This window comes from Mesoplodon densirostris, chromosome 2 (genome assembly GCF_025265405.1).
Source record: "Mesoplodon densirostris isolate mMesDen1 chromosome 2, mMesDen1 primary haplotype, whole genome shotgun sequence".
NCBI lineage: Eukaryota > Metazoa > Chordata > Mammalia > Artiodactyla > Ziphiidae > Mesoplodon > Mesoplodon densirostris.
Genome location: NC_082662.1, coordinates 109,739,353 through 109,767,210, shown reverse-complemented (window position 1 = coordinate 109,767,210; position 27,858 = coordinate 109,739,353). Strand labels below are relative to the sequence as shown.

General features: G+C 41.3%; 2 protein-coding genes across 2 annotated transcripts in view; one reads left to right on the top strand and one right to left on the bottom strand.

The window, feature by feature from the left end:
* Positions 1 to 19: 19 nt before the first annotated feature.
* Positions 20 to 21,503, bottom strand: CD160 (CD160 molecule). The gene is given in 7 exon segments (XM_060120122.1): positions 20 to 182; positions 3,297 to 3,333; positions 4,169 to 4,426; positions 4,429 to 4,479; positions 5,125 to 5,187; positions 18,122 to 18,235; positions 21,443 to 21,503. Coding segments are annotated over 7 exon segments (747 nt in total).
* Positions 21,504 to 23,082: 1,579 nt separating this feature from the next.
* The window catches only part of PDZK1 (PDZ domain containing 1), a 41,777-nt gene continuing 37,001 nt past the window's right edge, over positions 23,083 to 27,858 (top strand). The window contains exon 1 of the mRNA XM_060090399.1: positions 23,083 to 23,215. Within this exon, the coding sequence (XP_059946382.1) occupies positions 23,083 to 23,215 (133 nt within the window). The remainder of the gene's footprint in view (positions 23,216 to 27,858) is intronic.

Here is a 27,858-nt window from a genome sequence, read left to right as displayed (position 1 = left end):
CACTTCTCCTGGAGAGTAATCAAGATGTTAAAGGTATAGCACCCTCATTTCTTGGGGTGCTAAAAGCTCTTCTGAACATACCTTGAAGGGCCACCAGGCTGGTGACCAGCATCATCCAGACCTTTTCTTGCAGGAAGCCTGAACTGAGAGCACCTTTACTGTGGCCAAACTTGGGGTGTCCTGTTTCAATCCCAGTACTGTGTAGTTCACTCTCTGGTTCAGGAGAGAATCAATGGATCAGGAGAGAGTTTGGGAAATTACTAATACCTCCTTTTGCATAATCTCAGGACATCTTTTTTATGATCCCCAAGGATACCTCTCAGTATAATCCGTTGCCCACATAAGTATTTTTTAACATTTGTGGGTGGTGATGATGACGTACATAAGTGGCAATAAATAAATATAGAATCTATGTGTGTCACAGTGGGGATGCAAATAGGCCTACCTTGAAGGAACTCAAGTCTTGCCAGAGAGACAGCTAAAATAGCTTAGTTACCTTGGTGTCTCCAAGTCTCATTTAAAAACCGTCTTCTGGAGTGGATCAAGCAGTTTAGTCTAAGTTAAAATCGTGGGTTTTGGGCTTCCCTGATGGCGCAGTGGTTAAGAATCCGCCTGCCAATGCAGGGAACACGGGTTCAAGCCCTGGTCCGGGAAGATCCCACGTGCTGTGGAACAACTAAGCCCGTGTGCCACAACTACTGAGCGTGTGCCACAACTACTGAGCCTGCGCTCTAGAGCCCGTGAGCCACAACTACTGAGCCCACGTGCCACAACTACTGAAGCCCATGCGCCTGTGCTCTGCAACAAGAGAAGCCACCGCAATGAGAAGCCTGCGCACTGCAACGAAGAGTAGCCCCACTCGCAGCAACTAGAGAAAGCCTGTGTGCAGCAACAAAGACCCAACACAGCCAAAAATAAATAAATTAATTAAAAATAAATAAAATCTTGGGTTTTGTAATAGATATGGATTTTTGTCCATTATTTCCTAGCTGAGTGAACTTACACAAATTACCTTTGAGCCTGATTGTCACAGGACAAGAATAGTACCTAACTCAAAAGGCCATGAAGATTAAATGAAATAATGTATCACTTAGCACAATGCCTGGCACGCAGTAAACAGTAAATGGTAGACATTGCTTATTGATATTATCTGTTACCTGTTTGGCCTTCTTAGTGTCAGGTTCCGAAAGGAACCTTATTTCCATGTTTGGTGAGCATCCATATTTAAATAAGTATGCTGAGAGGATGATAAAGGCTTTCTATCTTAGAACCATCACAAGTAGAAATACTTAAGGTGTATTAGGAGAACATCAATACTGGATTATAAGGGGCAGTGGCTTCGTCGTACTCCCATTCTATTCTCCAAGACTTAGCACCGTGCCTGGGTTACGCAATCAGTAAGTTTAGATGAATGAAAGAGGAGTTTCCATTAGTGAGATCAACTGGAACAGAGTATTCACATAAGTAGTAGAAAGAAATTTTATAGAGATAGAGTGCCTCCAGTGCCAGACTAATTAACTGTCACACAGACAGTGAAAAGCCATTAAAACTCTGGGGTGATATGTACAAATCAGCATTTCAGAAAGATGTCTGGTGGCAATATGGATTAGAGGCAGAGACAGTATCTAGTTGATGGACCACTTACTAGGCAATAGCTCAGTGCCAGGCTCTGAGGTAGGTGTGGGAGGTATAAAGATGAGTAAAACATGGGCAGATTTGAGATCTGGGGCTTACCACTTAGGAGACTATTGGAATATTTTAAGTGTGAGATGATGAAGACCGGGAAAACACCTTTGGAAAGAAAGGAATGAATGTGGGAAAGAACTAGTAGTACTTAGTAACTGACTGGATGGGGGAAGAGAAAAAAGGAGGAACCAAGGTTTTGACTGTGAATCATGGACAGAAAAATGGTCTCAGGAGGATAGGTTTGATTTTGAGTGATTTGGTTTCTTTTTTTAAAGACTTTATTTTTTATTTATTTTTTGACCTGGGCCCACATTGGTGAAAGCGCTGAGTCCTAACCACTGGATAACCAGGGAGTTGCCAAGACTTTATTATTTTGTATTTTTAAATTTTTGGGGGGCTGCACCACATGGCATACAGAATCTTAGTTCCCCAACTAGGGTCAAACCCGTGCCCCTTGCATTGGAAGTGTGGAGGCTTAACCATTGGACCACCAGGGAAGTCCCAGGAGGTGCAGGTTTAAATCATGAGAGTAGATCAGAAATTGGGAGAGATAGTAGAGAGAAAAGATTGAAGGAGTGGGAAATGAGTCTTGAGGAATGAATTTTCATGTTTGAGAGGTGGGAGGAGGAAACAGGCAGAGAAGGAGAGAAAAGAACAGCCAGAAAAGTAGAGAAACCAGGGGGGAACAAAGTCACAGAAGCCAATGAAGATGAGAGTTTGATAAGGAAGAGAATGGAAGTGCTGAACGCTAAGCTAGTTAGGTCAGATGAGAAGACACCAGGAAGCAAGGAAGAAAATAGAAATCAACCTAGACTGAAGTAGAAAATTTGGATTAACTAGTAACCGTAGGTGATGATGAAAACATTTGTTAAAAGGCTGTGGGACAGGTTTTTATTTAGGGCTGGGTGGGTGTAATTTACATCTATTTTTCTTAAAGTCAAAAAGATAGTATTTGAAAGTTCATAAAAGGTAATAGCAGTGTCTTTTTATTCTCAGAGACAACCACTATCAACTCTGAGGTGTTTTACAATCTTCCTACATAAAATGCTAATATTACCACTCTTGATAGTTTAGACATTGTCTATTGATTTTCTGTTACAGAAGATGAGGATATGTTTCTCTTAAACCCCTACCCTTCTCTACATCTTTCAAAAAAATCATTATATTATAAATTTTAGTCAATTTTTCATAATTTGGATTCCGTAAATGTTACTTATTACAGAGCCAGGTTGTGTGCTATGATTATGTTTCCTTTTGTAAAATTTAGTGTTTTCCCTGGAGATGATGATCACCTTAATTTTTTTAAACAGGCAGAGTTTTCCATATCCATATCTTTAATCCCTCGTCAGATCTGTCATGGGCCATCAGAGAGATGATCTGTCCATTCCATTTTCACCCCCTAGAGATCTTTCAGAGTCCTGTATCTTTTGCTTTCTTCAGGAATAACTGCCCTTTTTGGCCCTTTTTAATTCTAGAATTTCTTTATCCCCTCCCCCTGTTAGATTTCTTGTTTGCTGGATCCCATTTTATCCACTCTACCGATTCACTTTCTTGCTTTACTGAAGCACATCCTCTGGTAGCTCCTTAAGAAACGTCATATGAAAGGCAATTTTTTTTTTTTTGGAGTCACTGTGTGTCTGACAGTGTCTTCATTCTTTCCTCATGTTTGATTGGTAGTTTGATAGGGTATAGAATTCTAAGTAGAACATAATTTTCAGTTTTGAAGACTTGCTCCGTTGTCTAGGAGTATGAAGAAGTCATATACACAAAGCTGAGGCTGCAGTGGCCATATTTAGGCTGTGCCAAAGTAGTAACAGAGCAGGGGAGCATGCACAAAATGAGGAAATACGCAGAGATGGGAGGACTTGCTGTCCCAGAGAGGAGACAGTAACTGTTCGGGGTTCTTTTGGCTTTCTGGTTTCTGATTCCAGAAACCAGAACTCATGAGGGCTAGCTATACTTCTTCTTTATTATTTTTCCCCCTTTAATCTATGGCAATTTGAGTGGGTTTCTATTTCTTATGACTAAATGCTCTTTAAGACAACTATCCATTTTATCCATCTTTCTTTCCCAGCCTGAAGGCGCAGTGCCTATATTTAGAAATATAGCCACATCTCTGAGAGACTGAATTGGGAATCAGGAGGCCTAAATTCCAGACCTTTCTGCTTTTACTGGCACTGCTCAGTGAGTGACTTCGGATAAGTTGCTTTTCCTGCTGTGATTCAGTCTCAGTGTCAGTAAAAATGGGATGGCTACCTCAGAAGGATTTTTTAAATTAAAGACAAAATGAGATACTTTTGTATCCATGCTTTGAGGAAAGGCAGCATTTGCCAATGGGAGTGATGGAAAAGGATTTGAGTAATGGGAAGGACTCTTCTCCAAGGAGACTGCCTATCCAGGACCTGAAATAACTACTTCTGTCCTTAGCTGTTGACCCTGCTTACTGTCCCACCTGGTGGCACTGGGGATATCAGAAGACTACCTGTGACTCAAACAGAGAAATAATGGCCCTGAAGGCAGATATCCAGCTTCTGGCCTCTGGCACACCACTGGTAGGTCTCAGTGTCCAATGCCATGGCTTGGTTTATGGTGAACACCAACTGAGATGATATTTCACTGCTACCATCTTTCCCAGGATCCTATTTAAGTCTCAGTTGCTCCAAGCTAGTCTCAGGGGAACAGTCTCAAGACTTGTCCTTGCACAAAAACACCATACCCACCTCAGCCTCTTCTTTTTTAAGCTACACAGTTGCTTCCCCTCCTGGGAAGTTGAGCTGAGGATGTGCATTCATCCTGGAATAGGAAGAGAAGTGTTAGCCATGGAAGCCGGGTGTATACATGGTAATCTAAATTCACTCACATATAAATGTTGAGGCAGAGATGAGGGCTGCTCCATAGACATTAAATACCACCCTCTTAGAAGAGTAGCCTACAGGCTATACCCGTATCTGAGGGAGATCTGCAATCCCAGTTCTTCATTAATTCAGAATTGGTTTATATTTTATTTCTACTCTTCAACTGGAACTTCTTTTGTATACATCTAATCTTTGGTATAGCCCTAGCGACAGGTATTATTGTTCCCATTTTACAGTTAAACTGAGGCACAGAGTGGTTAAGTGGGTTGCTAAAGTTGACAAATATTGTAGTATCTAGATGTCAAAACTGGATTTCATAAATTTATCGTGTGTAAGAGCCTGAGGGCCAGATTACCAGGCTTTTTTGCAACATATAGCAGAGGCAGAATGGTGGGGAGGGCAATAGTATTAGTTCTAACAAAAAAGAAAAAGAAACTATATTTTTCACCCTTTCATTAGTGTCAAGAAGAATGGGTCCTTTTCTTCCCACCAGAAAAAAATCATGGGATCCATTCCTCATGAGTTCAGGATTTTCCCTGATGGCTGTCTCTGCTCTGGGGATCTCGGGATGGTCTGTCCTCACGACCAAGTTTGTTCTCCACAATTGCCAGCAGAATGGCCAGGGCAAAGCAGCCTCTGCCAGGTGCTGCATGTTGTCAAGAGCCCCAGGAACTCGAAGCAGATGTTGGCTCTGCTGATGTCCTTGGCCTCACTTTTCTGAAAGCACAAGGGGAACTCCTAGACAAGGCCTTACAGGGATCCAAGACTATCCCCCTGCTTCAGGCAGTAGCCTCGGTTGGCTAGAGTCTGATGGAGGTGGAGGAGGGCTTGGACATGAGAGTCCAGCTGGCTGGGAAGTAACACAGTTAATTAAATGAGGTGTACTGGAGAGAGGATAGGGGAAAAGAGAGAAAGAGAGAAGAGGCATAGAGAGACACTAAAGGCTATATTTTCAGATTTTTTCCCCTTGGGTTGCTGGGTCAAAGAATATGAACATTAAATTTTTTTTCTACTATGTTATTGGATTGCTCTCCAAAAAGATGGTTGAGATTCAGATGTTCAGCAAGAATATTTAATGTACATTTCTTCATGGACTTGCCAATACTGGTTATTATCTTTTACATTTTTGCCAATCTGATGGATAAAAAATTAGACCTCACTGTTGTTTTGCCTTCGAAACTATGACTAGTGAGGGTGAGGATCTCTTCATATATTTATTGGTCATTAGTATTTCCTCTTCTATGAATTGCCTGTTCATATTCTTTGCATGTTTTTTTAAAAATCAACTTCTAGGAACTTTCTATATTAGAGATATTAACCCGTTGCCATTTTTTCTTTCTTTTTTTTAACAAATAGTTTCTTTCACTTCGTTGTCTCTTGACTTTATTTTTTTCCATAAGGAAAATTTACATTTGTATGTAGTTAAATACAATATACTTCTCTTCCTAAGTCATTTGTGTTTCCTTTATTGTTTAAGTAAGTTACCCTCAGGCTGAGGTTATAATTTTCTTCCAATATTTTTATTATTTTACCATTATATCTTCTAATTTTAGCTAAGAAAAATTATTTTCGTGTCAAAAAACCCAAACTGAACAAAAATCAAAACCAAGAAAATACCTGAATTTTCATCAAAAGGGAAATGGTTGAATAAATTTTGATTAATTTATACAATAGAATATTATATATTAAAAAGAATGAGTTCTATAAATATGGGCCTAAAGGCAGATGTCCATAATATACCATCATGTCAGAAAAAGGCAAATTGCAGAGCTATGTATATAAAATAAATATTTTTATTTTAAAAAATCCTCTCTCTGTGTAGATGTTAAAAATATATTTAAGCACTTTTGTAGTTTATAACCAAACTACAATGGGATAGGATTTTTGGATAGGTAATTACATCCATAGGGTTTAAAATTCAAAGAGTAGAGAGGGGTATACAGTTAAAAGTTTTCTTCCTACACCCACTCCCCAGTGATCTATTATTGACCAATGTTGCTTTGTTGTTGTGGACCCTTCTACAGATATTCTGTGCATATATAAGCAATTCCCTATTTTTCCTTTTTTAAAAAACAACAATAATAACAACAATGAATGATGTTCTACATTTTGCTTTTTTCACTTACCAGTATGTCATGGAGACCATTCCATATCAGTACATAAAGCGCTTTCCCTCTTTAAAAATTGCTGCACAGTATTTATAATTATGTGAATTTATTGACATAGATTTCCATCAGTGAGCATTTTGATTATTTCCAATCTTTTCTTTTCCAAACCCAACCCTGTACATACATCATTTTGCAAATGATGAATCTCTAGAAATGGCATTGCTGGTCAAAGGGTATATGCATTTGCAATTTTGAGAAATGTTGCCATATTTTCCTCCATAGAGGTTGCATCAGCATACCTTTCCACCAGCAACATATGAAATGCTTCCTCATACCCATGCCAACAACATGATGCTAATTTGAGAAGTGAAAAATGGCCTTAATGTAGTTTTAATTTATAGTTATCTTATCATGACCGAGGTTAAGCACATTTTTACATGTTCAAGAGACATTTGTTTCTCCCTTTCCATAAAGTTGCCCGTTTCCTATTGGGTTGATGTCTTTGGTGGTGTTTTCAGATTGATTTGTAGGTGCTCTTTATACACTCAAAAAATTAGTCCTTTGTGATAGAAGGTAGAAATATTTTCTAGTTTGCCATTCATCTTTGCCTATGGTAGTTTTTGCAGGAATCTTTTTGTTTTCATATAATTATGTGACATGTATACAGACCATCACCACCCCAAGACTGAAAAAATTCTCCCATGGTTTCTTCCAGTATTCATATTTTTTCATTTTTTACGTTAAAGTTTTTGGTCTTCATGAAATTTATTTTGGTGGAAGGTGTGAGGTACAGAACCAACTTAATTTTTCAAGTTGTCTACCAGTCATTCCAGTACCTTTAGTTGAGTGAAACTTCTTTTCACCGTTGACTTGAAATGCTTTGTCATATATTCAATACATCTGTGTGTATGCATGCCTATTTCTGTACATTCATTCTGTTTATATATGTGCTTGACAAATTTTAGATTTATATTTTAATTCCTAGAAAATAGTAATTTATATTTGTTAATATTTTTAAATGTCTAATCATTTTTATAGATTTAGAATATTTTAATATTTAGTCCCCCTCTTTACTTTTTCAGAATTTTTCTGTTTACTTAATTTTCTATCTAATTTTTATAATCTGCTTATCTGGTCTCTCCTTTCCCACCATCTACCAACAAGAAGACCTACTGGTATTTTTAAAATTGGGTTATGTTCTGTTTATATTTTAACTTAGAATTGAAATTTTTGTGACATTGGTTTTTTTGATCCAAGAACATGATATTCCTTACCATTTTAAAACTCTTGTGTTTTGATACGTGTGTAGCTCGGCCATGTTTAGAAGTTTTTTCATAAAGGTCTCATCCATTTCTTAAGCTTATTTCTGAGGATTTAATATTGTATGTCACTGCTAAAAATATTAGCGCTTTCCCATTGCATCTTTTATGTTTGTTTGTATCTTTATATCATTTTAATTTATATCATTCATTATATCTTTTAACTCTTCATTGTTTTTCACACCTGAAAGGTAACTGATGATTAAATATTAATTTCATACCCAGTTACCTTCTCTTACTCAATTCTGTAATGGTTTTTATAATTTTTCAGTTGTTTCTCTTGGATTTTCTAGTCATGCAATCATATTATTTGTAAATAATGATAATTACTTCCTTTTCTATTTTTATATCTCTGATTTCTTTCTCCTGTCTAATTGTATTGATTAATATCTCCAGAAAATATTAAATAATAGTGGTGATAATGAGTCCTGTCTTTTTTCTTAGTTTAATGGGGGATTCTTCAGTTGTTTCCTTATTAAGCATTGTGCTAGCTTTAGGGATGAGATATATTTTATTATGTTAAGGAATATATATCTATTTCTATTGAGTTTTTAAGATATCTAGAATAAATACTGAATGCTTTATTAATTGGCTTTTAAACATCAACAAAAATGACCCTATGATTTTTCTTTATTCACATATTAGTACGGTGGTCAATGCTAATAGATTTCCTAAAATTGATGCATCCTTACAATCCTAAAAAACAAAACAAAAACAAAAATAACATTTGGTCTTGATATATTAGTCTTTTAATATGCTGCTGGCTTCTGTTTCATAATATTTAAAAAAAAATTATTGGAGTATAGTTGATTTACAATGTTGTGTTACTTTCTGCTCTACAGCAAAGTGGATCAGTTATACATATATATATATCCACTCTTTTTAAGATTATTTTCCTATATAGGTCATTACAGAGTATTGAGTAGAGTTCCCTGTGCTATACAGTAGGTCCTTATTAGTTACCTATTTTATATAGTAGTGTGTGTATATGTCAATCCCAATCTCCCAATTTATCCCTCCCCGCCTTTTTTGCCCCTGGTAACCACAAGTTTGTTTTCTACATCTATGACTATTTCTGTTTTGTAAATAAGTTCATTTGTACCATTTTTTAAAGATTTTTTTAGATTCCACGATGTTTGTCTTTCTCTGTCTGACTCACTTCACTCAGTATGACAATCTGTGGGTCCATCCATGTTGCTGCATATGGCATTATTTCGTTCTTCTTTAATGGCTGAGTAATATTCCATTGCATATATGTACCACATCTTCTTTATCCACTCCTGTGTCGATGAACATTTAGGTTTCTTCCATGTCTTGGCTATTGTAAATAGTACTGCAGTGAACATTGGGATGCATGTATCTTTTTGAATTATGGTTTTCTCTGGATATATGTCTTGGAGTGGAATTATTGAATCATATGGTAGTTCTATATTTAGTGTTTTTTTTAAACATGTTTATTGGAGTATAATTGCTTTACAATGGTGTGTTAGTTTCTGCTTTATAACAAAGTGAATCAGTTGTACATACACATATGTTCCCATATCTCTTCCCTCTTGCGTCTCCCTCCCTCCCACCCTCCCTATCCCACCCCTCTAGGTGGTCACAAACCACCTAGCTGATCTCCCTGTGCTATGCGGCTGCTTCCCACTAGCTATCTATTTTAGGTTTGGTAGTGTATATATGTCCATGCCACTCTCTCACTTTGTCACAGCTTACCCTTTCCCCTCCCCATATCCTCAAGTCCATGCTCTAGTAGGTCTGTGTCTTTATTCCGGTCTTACCCCTAGGTTCTTCATGACATTTTTTTTTCTTAGATTCCATATATATGTGTTAGCATGAGGTATTTGTTTTTCTCCTTCTGACTTACTTCACTCTGTATGACAGACTCTGGGTCTATCCACCTCACTACAAATAACTCAATTTCGTTTCGTTTTATGGTTGAGTAATATTCCATTGTATACATGTGCCACATCTTCTTTATCCATTCATCCGATGATGGGCACTTAGGTTGTTTCCATCTCCTGGCTATTGTAAGTAGAGCTGCAGTGAACATTTTGGTACATGACTCTTTTTGAATTATGGTTTTCTCAGGGTATATGCCCAGTAATGGGATTGCTGGGTCGTATGGTAGTTCTATTTGTAGTTTTTTAAGGAACCTCCATACTGTTCTCCGTCGTGGCTGTACCAATTCACATTCCCACCAGCAGTGCAAGAGTGTTCCCTTTTCTCCACACCCTCTCCAGCATTTATTGTTTCTAGATTTTTTGATGATGGCCATTCTGACTGGTGTGGATGATATCTCATTGTAGTTTTGATTTGCATTTCTCTAATGATGCATGATGTTGAGCATTCTTTCATGTGTTTGTTGGCAATCTGTATATCTTCTTTGGAGAAATGTCTATTTAGGTCTTCTGCCCATTATTGGATTGGGTTGTTTGTTTTTTTGTTATTGAGCTACATGAGCTGCTTGTAAATTTTGGGGATTAATCCTTTGTCAGTTGCTTCATTTGCAAATATTTTCTCCCATTTTGAGGGTTGTCTTTTGGTCTTGGTTATGGTTTCCTTTGCTGTGTAAAAGCTTTTTAGTTTCATTAGGTCCCATTTGTTTATTTTTGTTTTTATTTCCATTTCTCTAGGAGGTGGGTCCAAAAGGATCTTGCTGTGATTTATGTCATAGAGTGTTCTGCCTATGTTTTCCTCTAAGAGTTTTATAGTGTCTGGCCTTACATTTAGGTCTTTAATCCATTTTGAGTTTATTTTTGTGTATGGTGTTAGGGAGTGTTCTAATTTCATACTTCTACATGTACCTGTCCAGTTTTCCCAGCACCACTTATTGAAGAGGCTGTCTTTTCTCCACTGTATATTCTTGCCTCCTTTATCAAAGATAAGGTGACCATATGTGCGTGGGTTTATCTCTGGGCTCTCTATCCTGTTCCATTGATCTATATTTCTGTTTTTGTGCCACTACCATACTGTCTTGATTATTGTAGCTTTGTAATATAGTCTGAAGTCAGGGAGCCTGATTCCTCCAGCTCCATTTTTCGTTCTCAAGATTGCTTTGGCTATTCGGGGTCTTTTGTGTTTCCATACAAATTGTGACATTTTTTGTTCTAGTTCTGTGAAAAATGCCAGTGGTAGTTTGATAGGTATTGCATTGAATCTGTAGATTGCTTTGGGTAGTAGTCATTTTCACAATGTTGATTCTTCCAATCCAAGAACATGGTATATCTCTCCATCTATTTGTATCATCTTTAATTTCTTTCATCAGTGTCTTATAATTTTCTGCATACAGGTCTTTTGTCTCCTTAGGTAGGTTTATTCCTAGATATTTTATTCTTTTCGTTGCAATGGTAAATGGGAGTGTTTTCTTAATTTATATTTAGTTTTTTAAGGAACCTCCATACTGTTCTCCATAATGGTTGTACCAATTTACATTCCCACCAACAGTGTAGGAGGGTTCCCTTTTCTCCCCACTCTCTCCAGCATTTATTGTTTGTAGATTTTTTGTTGATGGCCATTCTGTTGATGGTGTGAGGTGATATCGCATTGTAGTTTTGATTTGCATTTCTCTAATAATTAGTGAGGTTGAACATCTGTTCATGTGTTTTTTGGCCGTCTGTATGTCTTCTTTGGAGAAATATCTATTTAGATCTTCTGCCCATTTTTTGATTGGGTTGTTTGTTGTTTTGATATTGAGCTGCATGGGCTGTTTTGTTTGTATATTTTGGAGATTAATCCCTTGTTGGTTGCTTCATTTGCAAATATTTTCTCCCATTTTGTGGGTTGTATTTTCATTTTGTTTATGATTTCCTTTGCTGTGCAAAAGTTTTTAAGTTTAATTAGGTCATATTTGTTTATTTTTATTTTTATTTTCATTGCTCTAGGAGGTGGATCAAAAAAGATATTGCTGCAAGTTATGTCAGAGGGTGTTCTGCCTGTGTTTCTCTCTAAGAGTTTTATAGTTTCTGGCCTTATGTTTAGTTCTTTAATCCATTTTAAGTTTATTTTTTTGTATGGTGTTAGTGTTCTGATTTCATTCTTTTACATGTAGCTGTCCAATTTTCCAAGCACTACTTATTGAAGAGACTGTCTTTTCTCCACTGTATATTCTTGCCTCCTTTGTCATAGATTAGTTGACCATAAGTGCGTGGGTTTATCTCTGGACTTTCTATCCTGTTCCATTGATCTATATTTCTGGTTTTGTGCCAGTGCCATACTGTTTTGATGACTGTAGCTTTGTAGTATAATCTGAAGTCAGGGAGTCTGATTCCTCCAGCTCCATTTTTCTTTCCCAAGATTGCTTTGGCTATTTGGGATCATTTGTATGGAAACACAAAAGACCCTGAATAGCCAAAGCAATCTTGTTTCACAGTATTTTATTTAAGACTTTTGCTTCCATATTCTTCAATAAGATTGATTTTTAAAATTTTTTGGTGTTACTTTCATTAGGTTTTGGAATAAACGTTATGCTCACTTCACAAAAAGAATTTGGAAACTTATTTTTTAAGCTCAAAAACAATTTCAATAGCATTGGAATAATCTGTTTTTTAAAGTTTTAGTAGAATTCTCTAGTGATACTAACTGGGCAAATGTTTAGGGGGAAAGTTAGGCCATAATAATTTTTCTCTATTTCTTGTTTGGTAAGTATTCTATTTAGTATTTTTTCTTTACTGGAAACAGTTTTTGTGCATTGAAATTTTTTTTTAGAAAATTATCTGCTTTGTCTATTATTTATATTCATAGAATTGAGAAAAGGGGCTTTTATGGTTCTTTAAATTTCCTCTGCATTCATAGTTCTTTCTTTTTATTTTTTTTATTTTGTGTATTTCTGTTTTCTTTCCCTTTTTTCATTGATTACATTAGTTAATTATCTATTTTATTTCTTGTTTTTCCTGAATAAACTGCTCAACTTACTTAGTAGTTCTATCATTTTCTATTTTCTTGTTGATTTCCACATTTAACTTGATTCTTTCCTTCTACTTTTCTAAGATTTATTTATTACAAAATTGATTATGTACTAGCCAATAAAGCAAATATCAAAGAATCTTTGTCAAAAAGATCACATTCTCTGCCATAATGCAATTAGCATAGATGTAAAAAATTTTTTTAAATCCTATTTTTCACAAATTGCATCTTCTTTGCCTATCATTCTTTCTTTGTCAGTAAGATGGTATGGGGAGAAATACATAGGTAGAGGATGCTTTTGGTTATGTTCTAATTTTGTGGTTGTGCCGTGGGCTCATTGGTGTTAATTATATCGTTATGCTTTAGATTTTTAGATATATGTTACATATTTTGTACATATCAAATAATATATTTTAAAAATATATGATAAAATCATATATATACATACGTATGTACATATACACTATGATACCATGCATATAAAATTGAGAACACTGATCCGAGAAGGTTTACCACCCACCCACCATTTATGAAGAAAATTACTCAAGTAGGTACTACACAGCCAAAAAGGAAGACAAAACATAGTATTACTGTAAGATATAAGAAATCCCAGCCACTGAATATGAGCTGAAGAATGGAAGACATCTGGAAAGAAATGAAAAGGAAGTCCATTTGACCTTGACATTTGTAACATTCTCTTTTGAGGCAAAGATTTAATTAATGTCATAAGATTATATTTCTTTTTCTTTGGATCCAATCAAACTGCTTGATTTAATTGAATATTTACATAATTGTAATGTTGTTAGTACTCCTTATAGAATAAACCTACAGGCATAACATAGATCACTTAACTGGTATTACAGAACAAATATAAATGTTACAAACCTTGACAATGTAAAAAGTTTTAAAGTACCTTACAAAAATTAGGTGGGTTAGAGTTAAAGGAGAGTAAGAAAGAAGTCTAACTGGTATTTCCTCAATTTTCAGAGGGGAGTAAAAAAACATGTAAAATTAGTAAAACAATAAAGATGTAAGTATTTTTAAATTTATGAAGATGAGCACTAGAAGGACTAAAACATTAAATATCATTAAGAAATATTGGAAAGCAGGAGGTGATGTCAGGGTGTTAAATTCCTCATGGAGGAGGGCCAATAGATACTCTTTGAAGTAACAGAAAATAAAGGTGTATAATTAAAATTATAACCTTAACCATCAAAGGGGTTAAATGAAAAAAACTTAAAATAGTGAACTTTTTTTGGGGGGTGTACTGTGGGTAGGGAGAGAGGTAATTGTAAGGAAACTTTTTTTCTCACTGTGTGTTATTTTGCTTGATTTATTTTACCTTATGGACATATTACTTTTAATTTAAAAGTTTTTTCAAGAAAAATAGAGTGTATTGCAAAAACATAACCTATAAAAAGTAATTTTTAGAAATGAAATGGAGGATGAGGAAAAAGCAACTGTAATTGTAGGGGCCTATGATATGTCAGGTACTTTATATGCATTGAATCATTTAATTTTCATAGATATTGTTATCTGCTCTTTTCAAGGAAGGATGCTTGCATTCTTTTTCCTCCAGGGTATTTCCTAAACATTCCTAAATCCAGAAAACCAAGAGGAACTCTGATTCCAACTCTTTTTTTAAGGCAAATACTCAATAATTTTATTATAATAAACTAACTTTTGAGGCCGGATCCTGAAAACTGGCTTTGTTTGCAGTAAGATATTTGGGAAGTTTATAAACTTTTTGCTATTTGCTACATTAAAATAAACTCTTATACACATTTCTCCAAAGAAGATATACAGATTGCCAACAAACACATGAAAGAATGCTCAACATCTCTAATCATTAGAGAAATGCAAATCAAAACTGCAATGAGATATCACCTCACACCAGTCAGAATGGCCATCATCAAAAAAATCAACAAACAATAAATGCTGGAGAGGGTGTGAAGAAAAGGGAACCCTCTTGCACTGTCGGTGGGAATGTAAATTGATACAGCCACTATGGAGAACAGTATGGCAGTTCCTTAAAAAACTAAAAATAGAACTACCATACGACCCAGCAATCCCACTACTGGGCATATACCCTGAGAAAACCATAATTCAAAGAGTCATGTACCACAATGTTCATTGCAGCTCTATTTACCATAGCCAGGACATGGAAGCAATCCAAGTGTCCATCGACAGATGAATAGATAAAGAAGATGTGGCACATGTATACAATGGAATATTACTCAGCTATAAAAAAAAACGAAATTGAGTTATTTGTAGTGAGGTGGATGGACCTAGAGTCTCATACAGAGTGAAGTAAGGCAGAGAGAGAAAAACAAATACCGTATGCTAACACATATATATGGAATCTAAAAAAAAAAAAAAAAAAGGTTCTGAAGAACCTAGGGGCAGGACAGGAATAAAGATGCTGACGTAGAGAATGGACTTGAGGACACGGGGAGTGGGAAGGGTAAGCTGGGACGAAGAGAGTGGCATGGACATATATACACTACCAAATGTAAAATAGATAGCTAGTGGGAAGCAGCTGCATAGCACAGGGAGATCAGCTGGGTGCTTTGTGACCACCTAGAGGGGTGGGGTAGGGAGGGTGGGAGGGAGACGCAAGAGGGAGGAGATATGGGGATATATGTATATGTATAGCTGATTCACTTTGTTATACAGCAGAAAATAACACACCATTGTAAAGCAATTATATCCAATAAAGACGTTTAAAAATAAATAATAAACTCTTTAGTACAATAAATATTTTCAGAATTAAAATAATTCCGAAGGTATTTCAGTTACACACTTCAGAAGTTTGCTCACCAGATATCTGATGAGTGTTGCTGACATTGAATATAGTCTTACATAAATAAATACAGAATATTTGACTCTGTATTTGGACAAATAGTATCTGGACAATAGTTCAAAAGAATCCTGCTTTTTCTTTTTTTTTCGTCTTTTTTTTACATATATGTATATATCTATTTTTTTTCAGATTCTTTTCCCTTATGGGTTATTACAAAATATTGAGTATAGTTCCCTGTGCTATACAGTAGGTCCTTGTTGGTTATCAGTCTTTTATAGTGTGTTCATCCCTCCTCCCCGTTCCCCTTTGGTAACCATAAGTTTGTTTTCTATGTCTGTGGGTCTATTTCTGTTTTGTAAGTAATTTCATTTGTATCATTATTTTTTTAGATCTCACATATAAGTGATATCATATGATGTTTTTCTTTCTGTCTTTAACAAGATTTCTGTTAGGACCTATAGGCTAAAAACTATAAAGTACTATTAAGGAACATGAAAGAAAATCTAAATGGAGATAATTGTTAATTTTCTTTATATTTACCTATAAATTTGTCACAATCCTAATAAAAAATCCCAGCAGCAACAGCAGCTCAGTGATCTGGCCCCCAGTGCTGCTGCCTTAGCCTTGACCTCTTGTTCCCTCTCCTATGTTGTTACACCTTCGTGCTTCACCATGTCTCCAACAGAATGTCCTGCTGACTTTTGATACAAAACATTGAAAGTTTAGTGATATGCTTTTGTGTCTCACTGCAAGCATTATCTAATTTGAAAAGAAAGAGAAAGAGGATTGCAATTATTCCTTCAGCCAAGGGGTGTGGTTAAAAGCATAGACTCTGGAGCCAGACAGCTTGTGTCCAAGTCCTGGTCCCAAAACTTACTTGGTGACAAGCAAATTTCTTAGGCTCCTGGGACAGGCACTATGCTCAGCCCTTAATAAATGAATGTCTTTGACAAACACTGAGCAACTATGACGTGTCAGGCGACACAGGGCACAGAGAGATAACTAAAACAGCAGAGACTATTTTAGTGGTTAAATGCAGCCTCTAAAATCAGAAAGACAGGTTTGTAATCTGGCTTTGACAATTCTTAGCTGTATAATGTTCGGCAAGTTTTTTAACCTCTTTGAAAATCTGCTTATTGATCTATAAAATGGTGATGATAATATTCTCTTCCCAGGGTTGTTGTGTAGGTTACATGAAGCAACCTATGTAAACTACTTAGTATAGTGCCTGGCATAGAGTCAGGGCTCAGTAAATGTTAGCCATGATTATTTTTATGGTTCCTCATATTTGAGACAATTTACAGTGTTTCAAGCACATCCACACACATGATTGTGTTTAGTTCTCATAAAACACTGAGCTATTATGGTTATTTAAAAATCTGTCATTTGAACTAAGCATATGGAGACTTAGGCATTATGACCAGCTTAAAATCACAGTTTCTAAGTGAGGGAGCAAGGATTCTAACCCCCAAGTTATGGGGTCTTTCTCTTGGAATTTCCTTTGCCTCTTTTCTCACACCCATCCAGCCATTCAGGAACAGCTGCAACACAAGGAGGACTCTGATAACAATAATAAGGTCATAAAGTATATCAAGGAATAGGGAAGGAGAAATTCTAAATGAGGGATCTGGAAAGGCTGCAAGATGGCAGTGGGGTTAGGCCTTGACAGATGTTTGCTGACTTTGGGGAGCTAGTGCCTTACAGGTACAGCGGAGAGTGTGCTGGGGAGATTTGGCTTCCAGTCCTGGCTCTGCACTAGCTAGCTGTGAGATATTGAGAAGGTCATATGCCTTTTCCCGGCATGGTTCCTTAGGGACTGGTGAGCGGGATGGGAGGGGGCAGGGTAGGGACTGCTTCCAAGAAAAGAGCGGCAGACAGGCTGGCCGGCTCGCAGGCGCTGATGCAAGAGTGAACGGGCTTCGCGGTGCCTAGGGCCGAGCTGAAGCAGAGTGTGTAAGTCTGTCGTGGTCCGTTGTGGAGGGCTGTGGGTAGGTGGGGTCCATGGGACAAGGATGCTCCTGGAATAGGTGACCTTTGTGCTCCGGACCGGGAGCACCCTGGTGTGGTGCAGACAGGGCCCTGCTGGTTCTGCACTCTGACCGCTAGAGGGCGCTGCCTTCCAGTTGAAGCCTTCCTGAGACTAACCTTTGGCCCCGCGAACGGCCGGGGCGCAGGGGGCGTGCGGGCTCGCCAGGGAAAACCTAAACTAGTAGCGGAGGTCAGGGGGGTGCAAGATCGGGTCTGGTGGGTTCTGGGGTCACAGCCTGTACTAGGGCGGCAGCTGGCCCTCATTAGCAGGTAGAGGTGGTGGGGAGGGAATTCTGGGGACTTTCTGGGTCCACCAGGTGCCGGAGGCAGTCTCCTCTCCCTCATAAAATGTGGCCAGCCCCGGAGCGGGCGAGGATGAGGGTGCAGACTAGGTTGGCACCAGGCTGGCACCCTCACCTTTCAGCCTTTCCCCGGGGATTCCTGAACTCCGTTGGCTGCCCAGGGCCTGTGGACTCTCAGTATGGAGAACTCGCAGCCGCAGCCGACAGTACACGTCCTCCTTTCCCCGACCTTTTAAAGCGGGAGGCACCTGGGTTCAGATCCAAGCTTCGTGTGATTTCGTGCACGTTCGTAAAATTGCTCAGCCACACGTTCCTCTTGTGTTTAAAGCTGCCTCATGGGAATGTTGTGACGATTAAATGACACATGAAGCTGTGCCCAAGGTTTGCTGGTGGGGACAAGATTGTAAAGAAGAGGCTCCATTCTCTCCTCTACCAAAGCTCAGACCTAGCCTGTCAGAGGAGCTGGAACACTAGCAATCCGCTCCACAAATACCTCTGTTTGCAGATCTCCCACAAAAGTGAAAAAGATGCCTCAGACCCAGAGATGGGATCTCAGTAATCACCGTAACACCAAATTCCTTAGAGTAGAGCCAGATTTGTATGTAAGCCAAAGTTAGGGTCAGGAGGCCCTTGGAGCGCTTGTCTGCTTTCTCAGGCCTCCGGCTCTGACCCCTCTCAACACACTAGAGCACGGCTTCTCAACTTCAACATAAATGTGCTGTGGACACTTCTGTTGTCTCGTGAAGCCTGTGGAGCCTGTTCTCAGAATAACATTTAAAAATTCATAAAATAAAATACATAAGATAACAAAAGAAACAAATTATTTCAAAACGGTTGTCCAAACATTAGAAGAATGTGTGATAGAGTAGTATACATGCTTTTTTAGATGTGGCATCAACCTAATAAACTATTGTAATTTCATAATAGTGATGAGCATATAGGACATTTTGAGAAATCTGTAACAACCGTAAGGAGATTTGAAAGTAACTAATTTCTATTGAATGCAAGTTCTAATGTGGTTTGTTGCCTACATTCATAGTTGAAGCAAATGCTTTCAACTAGAGACTGGTGAAAATAAAGATGTAAGGTTTCCCCCTGATTCACGATCCCATGGACCCTCAGTTAAGAGCTCCTGCAGGACAGGGTCCTCACTTTGCATGTAGGGAAACTGAGGCAACCAGTTCTCCTGATTCCTAGATGAAGGGTCTTCCCACTAAAGTGTATAACTCTGGAACTTGGGGAAAACTATCTCCAAACCATTATCTTCACCCTGGAATTCCCAGGTTTACTCTGCCAAAAACATGCCAGTGACCCAAAGTCTCCCTTTTTTGCATCACCCCCAGAGCATACATCTGGGATGTGAGCTTCCCTCAAGGCACCTCACACGGCAAGCACCAAGCTCCATGGAGCCCAGTGGCTTTTCCCAGGCCAGGCTTTGAGGGATCCAGAGGAGAGTTTATTCAAACCTTGGTAATTTTCCTCTGGTAACTATCTCCTTTTCATTGATGAGAACAACCATTTGTCATTCATCCCCCATGAAGACTGAACAGAAGAAATTAGCCTGGAGGATTTAAAACAGCACAAGGAATTTAGGCTTTGTCAGGTACAGTTACTTCAAGGAGTTCACCTGGATTTCCCTCCCATGAACACACAGTGTGGTTCTTTCCCATTTGAGGATATTGTTAGAACAGGCTGTATCCCTGAAAGCCCTCTGGAGAAGAGCGAGCATGCCAGCCCCGTGGGCATGAGGAACACTTCTCTTCCCAGGCTCCTGAGGGCAAAGAACATTTCAAGAAACAGGTTTTTTCAGGGACCTCACTGGAAGCCTGTCCTTGCCTGAGCAGTCCTGTCAACTGTCCCATCCCTGCTCCCAGACCCCAAGTCCCCAGTGGGGCTCTTTACCTCAGGACAGAAATTCTTCTTTCCTGCTCTCAGGCTGGGGGCTCTGGTGAAAGCACTTTGAATGAGCTCTCAGCCCTTGACTTGTTCTTCATTTTTGTTAAAACTCCATCCCCCACTTCTGTCATTGCTGGTGCCTTCATTACTGGTAGTTATGATCTTTGAAAGCCAGAGAATGGGTTCTTTTGTAGCAGTCAGGTGTCTTCCTGCTGTTCTCCTCCTCCACCCTCACTGTGAAATTCTTTCTCCTCTCTCTCCTCCACGTCCTCCTCTGCCACTTTATCCTTTTCCTTTTCCTCTTTTTTTTTTTTTTTTTTTGTTGCATGTTAGAAATAGACTAAGGTGCTGAAAGGGCAGAGAAGAACCACTCTTTGAAATTGTTTTCTTCACCTTGGGGGAGAAAGCTTTTTCACTTGATAGTTCATAATAAGGATAAGACTGATAATAGAATAACTAGAAGATACAAGGACAGAATGTGCCCTCAAGTATAAAGAAAGGTGCCTAGTCTTTTCTTGAGAGAAGACTTTGCTTAGATGTAGGACAGAGAACAGAGCTGCTGCAGGATGAAGGGGAAGATGGGCTAGGAGCGATGCAGGGAGGCTGGGGGAGCAGGGGAGATGAGGGGTGAGGGCGGCCAAAATGGTCCTGTATGTACGGGTGAAGGGATGGTTGACTGACCTTATTTCTTCACTTATGACCCCCTCACCCATTTCTATTCTGTTCTGTTCCTCCTTGGTTGTTGATGGCTGGGGAGATTGCAACGATTATTCCTAAATTCTAGGGTTGTGCACTTTGGTGGAAAGAGCACTGGTCTGAGAATGAGAAGCTTTGTGTTCTAACCTCTGCAAGAGTGGGCCAGGCTCTGTGCCAGAGGGGACCCAGCACAACAGGAAGTCTCCTGGTTCTACAGCAAACACCTGTCATGATTGCCAACCAGTGCTGTGCTACCCAGGAGGCCAAGTGGGGTTGGGGGAAATTTTTCATAACTAATCTAGAGTCCCTTTCACCCTTGTGTGGACAGGGAATTCCTGTTTTGTAGTGCTGTGTGCCCCCCTGCTCCAAAATTATAATAGGACCTCTGGGGTTTGAGGTCCTTTCACGTGGCCCCACTGAAGCCATCATCCTAAGTGTTGTCAGGTGAGACAGACATCAGGAACACCTCGTTACTCCACCAAAGTATTCAGGTTTCACAATAGAATGAGTCAATTCCAGGAGCCTGGGGTATAGAAACCCTTGTTGGGGAGGGGGGTCTTTCATCCCATTTCCCTGTCTCTCACCAGCATCCTGGTCACAGGGCCAGTCCACCACAGCCCACAGGACACCTGGCCCTGCAGACATAAGCTGTTAAACTGGGCCTGGTATCTGGTGACCCAGTATCCTTCTTTGCTGTCCTTACACTAGTGGTCTAATTTATGACCTCTCTGTTCTCTAAAAAGGAGTTTTGTCCATGCTTGTCTCTGTGGGATACTTGGAAGGTTGGCTGAGAGGGCATTCAGTATTTCACATCATCCAGGGATTATGCAATGAAGATTGTTACGAACGTGAAGAGGAGTTGAAGATGACAGGGCTGTAGCTGCGTGAAGGTGGGGCACCTTCATCCCGGCAGCGCACACATGCATTCACAGTGGTTATTGCAAAAACCTCAAAGTTCTGCAAAGACCTCAGGACTTGAAACTGAATCACAGAGGGCTCCCTTCTTACCAGTCAGGCAGCATCGGTTTATCTTGTAAATAGTTGCATACATCATTTTCCTAAAATGTTGCCTCTGATCCCTCCTCACTGAGCATCATCGTACGGTAGCCGCTGGGGGGCTGATATGACTGAGCGCCAGGAGAACGCCGCTCTGCTGAGAAGCTCCACCCCTGTGAGACGAGGCTGACCGCTCTAGGTGCTGCGAGTTGCCCAGAAGTGAGAGAAAACTCAGGAAGGAGAGAGGGAAGGAAGGCTGCCCCGTGCACCAGATACTGTGGGCAAATTTCACGGACAGTGACATTTGAATTGAGCTTTCAGAGAAGGGAGGATTTCAAAAGGTAAGTGTTTTTCAGATAGAGGAACAACAGGAACGAACAAGGAGTGGGGCGTTCGGGGCTTGTTTGGAAACCCGTGGAGCGACAGGTGGCTAGAATGTAGGCTGCTTCCTGGTCGGCGGTTGGGGGCTGGAGGGGCAGCCCCTTGCCCACAGCCTTCCAAATATTTATTTTATTTTTACTTTATTTATTTTTTTGCGGTACACGGGCCTCTCACCGCCGTGGCCTCTCCTGTTGCGGAGCGCAGGCTCCAGATGCACAGCCCCAGCGGCCATGGCTCACGGGCCCAGCCGCTCCGCGGCACGCGGGACCCTCCCGGAGCGGGGCACGAATCCACGTCCCCTGCATCGGCAGGCGGACCCCCAACCACTGCGCCACCAGGGAAGCCCCCAAATATTTATTTTGTCAGCCTTGGGATGTCTAAGTTACCTGAGTCCAATCACACAGTTTAGCAGCTGATATATTGTTTCCAAGATATTACTAGGATGCGCTCAATGTTAAAAGAAAGTCTGGTTAGATGTTAAATCATATTTGTATCTCGCTTCTATAGAACTGTGAGGTCTTTTTTTTTTTTTTTTGCGGTATATGGGCCTCTCACTGTTGCGGCCTCTCCCGTTGCGGAGCACAGGCTCCGGACGCACAGGGCCAATGGCCATGGCTCACGGGCCCAGCCACTCCGCGGCATGTGGGACCCTCCCAGACCGGGGCACGAACCCGTGTCCCCTGCATCGGCAGGCAGACTCTCAACCACTGCGCCACCAGGGAAGCCCGAGAACTGTGAGGTCTTAGAGACAGAAGGGACTAATACCATCAGCTAGTCCAGTCCCTCGCCGGGTGCAGAAACTTCTATGCCAGTGGTTCTCAAACTTGAGCGTGTATCAGAATTACCTGGACGGCTTGTTAAAATACAGGTGTCTGGGCCCAGTCACAGAGTTTCTGATTCAGTAGGGCCGCGGTGGGGTCCAGGGATTTGTACTCCTAGCAAGTTCCCAGGTGCTGTTGCTGCCGCTGTAATTCTCCTTGCAAACTGTCTTACGTAACACCTCTTGCCTGCCCTGCGTTCATCTCTCTAGTGGTGTGTAGCTCATGACCACCTAAAGCACCCACCCACTGTTCTTTGTTGCCTCCAGTTGTTTAAAAATTCTTTCTCATGTTGCCTTCAGATATGCCTCACTTTCACTTCCAACCACTGCGTCTGGTTCTGCCAAGGGCTCCACACAGAACATGTCTCTGGATGGTGGTTAAGTCGCAGGCCTGGGCTCATCTGCTGACTCTACCACTGGGTATGTGACCTTGGGCAAGACTCTCAACGTCTCCGAATTTTCCTCATCTGTAGAGTGGGAATAATAATAGCACTGATATTTAGATTAAATGACAAAATGTGTGTAAAATGATTAGCCTGGTGCTTGGCACATAGTAAGTACTCAATAAATGTTGGCTATTAGCATCACCTGGTTTTCCTTTTCTACATGGAGTCTCATCAAATCTGTGAAGAACGCTAATCATTCTAGCTAACCTTTCTCCCTCCTGGGCTAAATATCCTGTTCCTTCAACTATTCCTTATGGCACAGTGTCAATATTTCCTTCATCCTTGTTACTCTCCTCCAGAGTCTAGTTTGTAAAGTTCCCTTGTCAAGTGTGTGTGGGCCTCAGACCTGCCACCGGCCTCAGCATAGTCAGAGCTTAGTATATTCACTGCAGCCAAAGATCACTTCAGCTTTTGTGACTAATTTCCACATTTCACTCCACCATGTCAGACTTTTAGGCAATGAAAATGCCTGAGACCACATCTGCATGTAGAGAAATTTTTGTTATTCTGGCACATTTCCCCTTGAAGCTCACCTGGCTGAATCTACACGTGGCTCGTACTGCGTGTGAGTGTGTGGGGTGTTGGGTGGGGAGAGCACCTCTGAACCTTGGTCTGATCTGGGGCTTACACTTGCTTTGTGATGGGCATGACAGTCGGCAACCTGGGTGACAGGCCATGTAAGGAAGCATGTCAGAGGCTGACAGAGAAAAGGGATCTACTCCCCTTCTCTGCCTTGCCCTCAGCCTTTCCTGGCTCCACGGGCCTGGTGGGAGACCCAGAGTCTCCCCTGGGAAAGGGCGAACTGACCCCTCTGGCACAGCCAATAGTTTTCTGGAAGGAAACCAAACCTCAGGGCCAGAGGGCACTTAGAGCAAAGCCGTGTAGGCATTTCAATCCCGCCGCTGTATCCACTGGCCTCCTGCCCAGACTCCTTGGTAATATCATATGAGGAGGGAGTCAGGGCTGTTTTATTGTGGAGACGTGGTGGCAGCTTCAGGGGTGTGGGTATCAGGGCGACAGGGCAGGCCCTGAGAACAACACCTCTCGGCTTCAATTCTAACTTCCAGCCTGTAGTGAATGGCTCACTGGGAATATTGACTTCAAGTTCTGTCTTTTTTTTTTTTTTTTTTTTTTTTTTTTTTTTGTGGTACGCAGGCCTCTCACTGTTGTGGCCTCGCCCATTGTGGAGCACAGGCTCCGGACACGCAGGCTCAGCGGCCATGGCTCATGGTCCTAGCTGCTCCGCGGCATGTGGGATCCTCCCGGACCGGGGCACGAACCCGTGTCCCCTGCATTGGCAGGCGGACTCTCAACCACTGCACCACCAGGAAAGACCTCAAGTTCTGTCTTTTAAATAGAAGGCAGAGAGAGTCTGTCTGCCCAACTCACTGGTATGAGGGAGAGTCTGTTTTGTCTCTTCCTGGTCACAGAGGACAGCGGTTCCTTTGCAGCCAGGCCTCCCTCCTGCAGAACTGCTGGCTTGGCAGCCCAAACACTGCCACCTGCTCCACACGCAGACCTGTATGGGGATAACCTGAGCTTCTCCAGGACACAACAGCTTGATGGCAGAAATGGCTGCAGTTGCAGCTCTGTCTGTCTTCTGGGCTGGGATGTCCCCTCACCGCCACCACAAACCCACACTGTGTTGTATGAGCAAATAGGAAGCTGGTTCCTCTCGGCATCTCCCTGCTTGTTGGACGCCAACGTCATGTAGCACGTGGCTCTAGAGCTGCAGATCCCCATCCTCCTCCGATTATCGCCCCTTGAGAGCTGCCCCACAAGCTGCAGGCTTGTGAGTCCCAGTGCTGAGCTCCTCGCTAAGCCTCCTGCCAAGCTTTGTCTTTGGCCAAGGGAGTTGAGGAAAGTAGCCTCACACGTTTTGGGACATCTGCACTTCTTCAGCCTTCCCACAGCCTCTAGGAATCCCAGGCCTTCCTGATGCCCAAGTCTTTGAATCAGGGACTTCACATTTTGTCCCCTGGAATATTTCCAGTCTGATGTAGGGGAAAGGAAAAGATAGTGTTTAGCAAAGGATCCACTGCTGAGGGTAGAATGTCAGCACTTCCATAGCTGGCTGGGGGCACAGAGGCTGTACTCCACCTTGAGGCAGATCAGATGGGATCATCCTTAATCTGATTTGGGCTTTTGAGAAGAAGATGTACTGTCTTCAGTGGATAATGAGTATTGTGGTTTTTTTTTTTTTTTTTTTTTTTTCTGGCATGTTAGAATTCTAAGCAATGGGGAAAAACAGGGTTCACATGAATTCGTTTGTTCTCCAAACTAGAGTGTCAGGAAGTCCTGGGACCATCCTGAAGGAGGCAATACTTTGAGGCAGGGGTGTCTTTTAAATCATGCCACAGACTTGAGCCCACTAGGCTGTTCCTTGTCTTGATTCTCTCTCACTGGCCTTTCACCCATGGATGGGATGGTCCCCAGTCTCTCTGTGAGGGCTGGAGTCAGGCTGAGGCTTTGGCCTTGAGATCCCCGGCACTTTCCTTGCTGTTTTCCTATCCTTAAGCTTGTCCCTTTGGGGTCCCTGAGAAACTGGCTCTTTCAGACAGGGTCCAAACTTCCCAAGGACCATTGATCTTCCATTTCTGTGTCTTTCAGAAAGAGGCAAGTAGAGACCTTAATCCATACTCCGAGAGTGCCCAAACTTTGGTACATTCAGGAACCCAGGACATGGCCTGTTCTCGCTCTGCATGTCAGTTTTTTTTCCCCCAGTGGAAAAATACTGTGTATTCTGACCCCTCAGCTGGGAAAAGGAAGAGGGAGGAAATGACTACTAAAGTATCCTTTGCAGCCAGCTTGCAAGTATTAATAAGTCACAGCTCTCCAGGGGTCCTCAGGCCTGCCCTGCCCTGCTACCTGGTTGCTGAAAAAAACTAGAAAGTTTAGATCAGCAATCATGTGGGGCCACAATGTGTGAACCAGCCGAGGACCACAGCTTTGCCCTTCCTCCTGCCCATTGCCTCTCACTGCTGTAAAACATTTATCTCAATTCTGCATCTGGACCCTGGCCTAATAAATCCCTCCAAAGGTATGCAGACTACACAGACTGCTTCTTCAGGTGTTGGATAAGGCCATAGTAACATAGGGAGTAAAAGGGGAGATTGTCATAAACATTGACTCAGGTCAGGGACAGAAAACCACTAGAGCTTAAAATGTCAGGCTCTGAGTAAGTTAATGAGCTACTAAAAAGACAAGGATAATCAGATCTGAAGTTGGAGTAAAAATTTGAGCATATCAGGGAATATCTCACATGTGAAGGGTAGAGGCTGGAATCTTGTACTAAACCAGACAGACTGGTAGTAGAAAGGGCATAAGCCTTGGAATTTTTTTTTTAATTGAACTACAGTTGATTTACAATATTATATTAGTTTCTGGTATACAACATAGTGATTCAATATGTTTATAGATTATATGCCATTTAAAGTTATTATGTGGGGCTTCCCTGGTTGCCCAGTGGTTAAGACTCTGCGCTTCCACTGCAGGGGGCACCGGTTAGATCCCTGGTCAGGGAACTAAGATCCCACATGCTGCACCATGCCGCCAAAAGAAAAAAGAAAAAATAAAAGTTATTACAAAATAATGGCTATCTTGCCCTGTGCTGTATAATATATTCTTTTCTTTTTGCTGTACGTGGGCCTCTCACTGTTGTGGCCTCCCCCGCCGCGGAGCACAGGCTCTGGACGCGCAGGCCTAGCGGCCATGGCTCACAGGCCCAGCCGCTCCGCGGCACGTGGGATCCTCCCAGACCGGGGCACGAACCCGCATTCCCTAGCATTGGCAGGCGGACTCCCAACCACTGCGCCACCAGGGAAGCCCTATTCTTTTTTTTTTTTTTATATAAATTTACTTTTATTTATTTTTGGCTGTTTTGGGTCTTCGTTGCTGCGCGCCGGCTTTCTCTAGTTGTGGTGAGTGGGGGCTACTCTTCATTGCAGTAGCTTCTCTTGTTGAGGAGCATGGGCTCTAGGTGCGCGGGCTTCAGGAGTTGTGGCGTGCGGGCTCAGGCTCGCAGGTTTAGTTGCTCTGCGGCATGTGGGATCTTCCTGGACCAGGGCTTGAACCCATGTCCCCTGCATTGGCAGGCGGATTCTTAACCACTGTGCCACCAGGGAAGTCCCTGTACAATATATTCTTGTCACTTATTTATTTTATACATAAGAGTTTGTAACTCTTTTTTTTTTTTTTTTTTGCGGTATGCGGGCCTCTCACTGCTGTGGCCTTCTCCCGTTGCGGAGCACAGGCTCTGGACGCGCAGGCTCAGCGGCCATGGCTCACGGGCCCAGCTGCCCCTCGGCACGTGGGATCTTCCCGGACCGGGGCACGAACCCACGTCCCCTGCATCGGCAGGCGGACCCCCAACAGCTGCGCCACCAGGGAAGCCCAAGAGTTTGTAACTCTTAATCCCATACCCCTATCTTGCCCCTCTCCCCTTTCCTCTCCCCACTAGTAACCACTAGTTTATTCTCTATATCTGTGAGTCTGTTTCTGTTTTGTTATATTCATTTATTTGTTTTATTTTTTAGATTCCACATATAAGTGATAACATACAGAATGTGTCTTTCTCTGACTTATTTCACGAAGCATAATGCTGTCTAGGTCCACCCA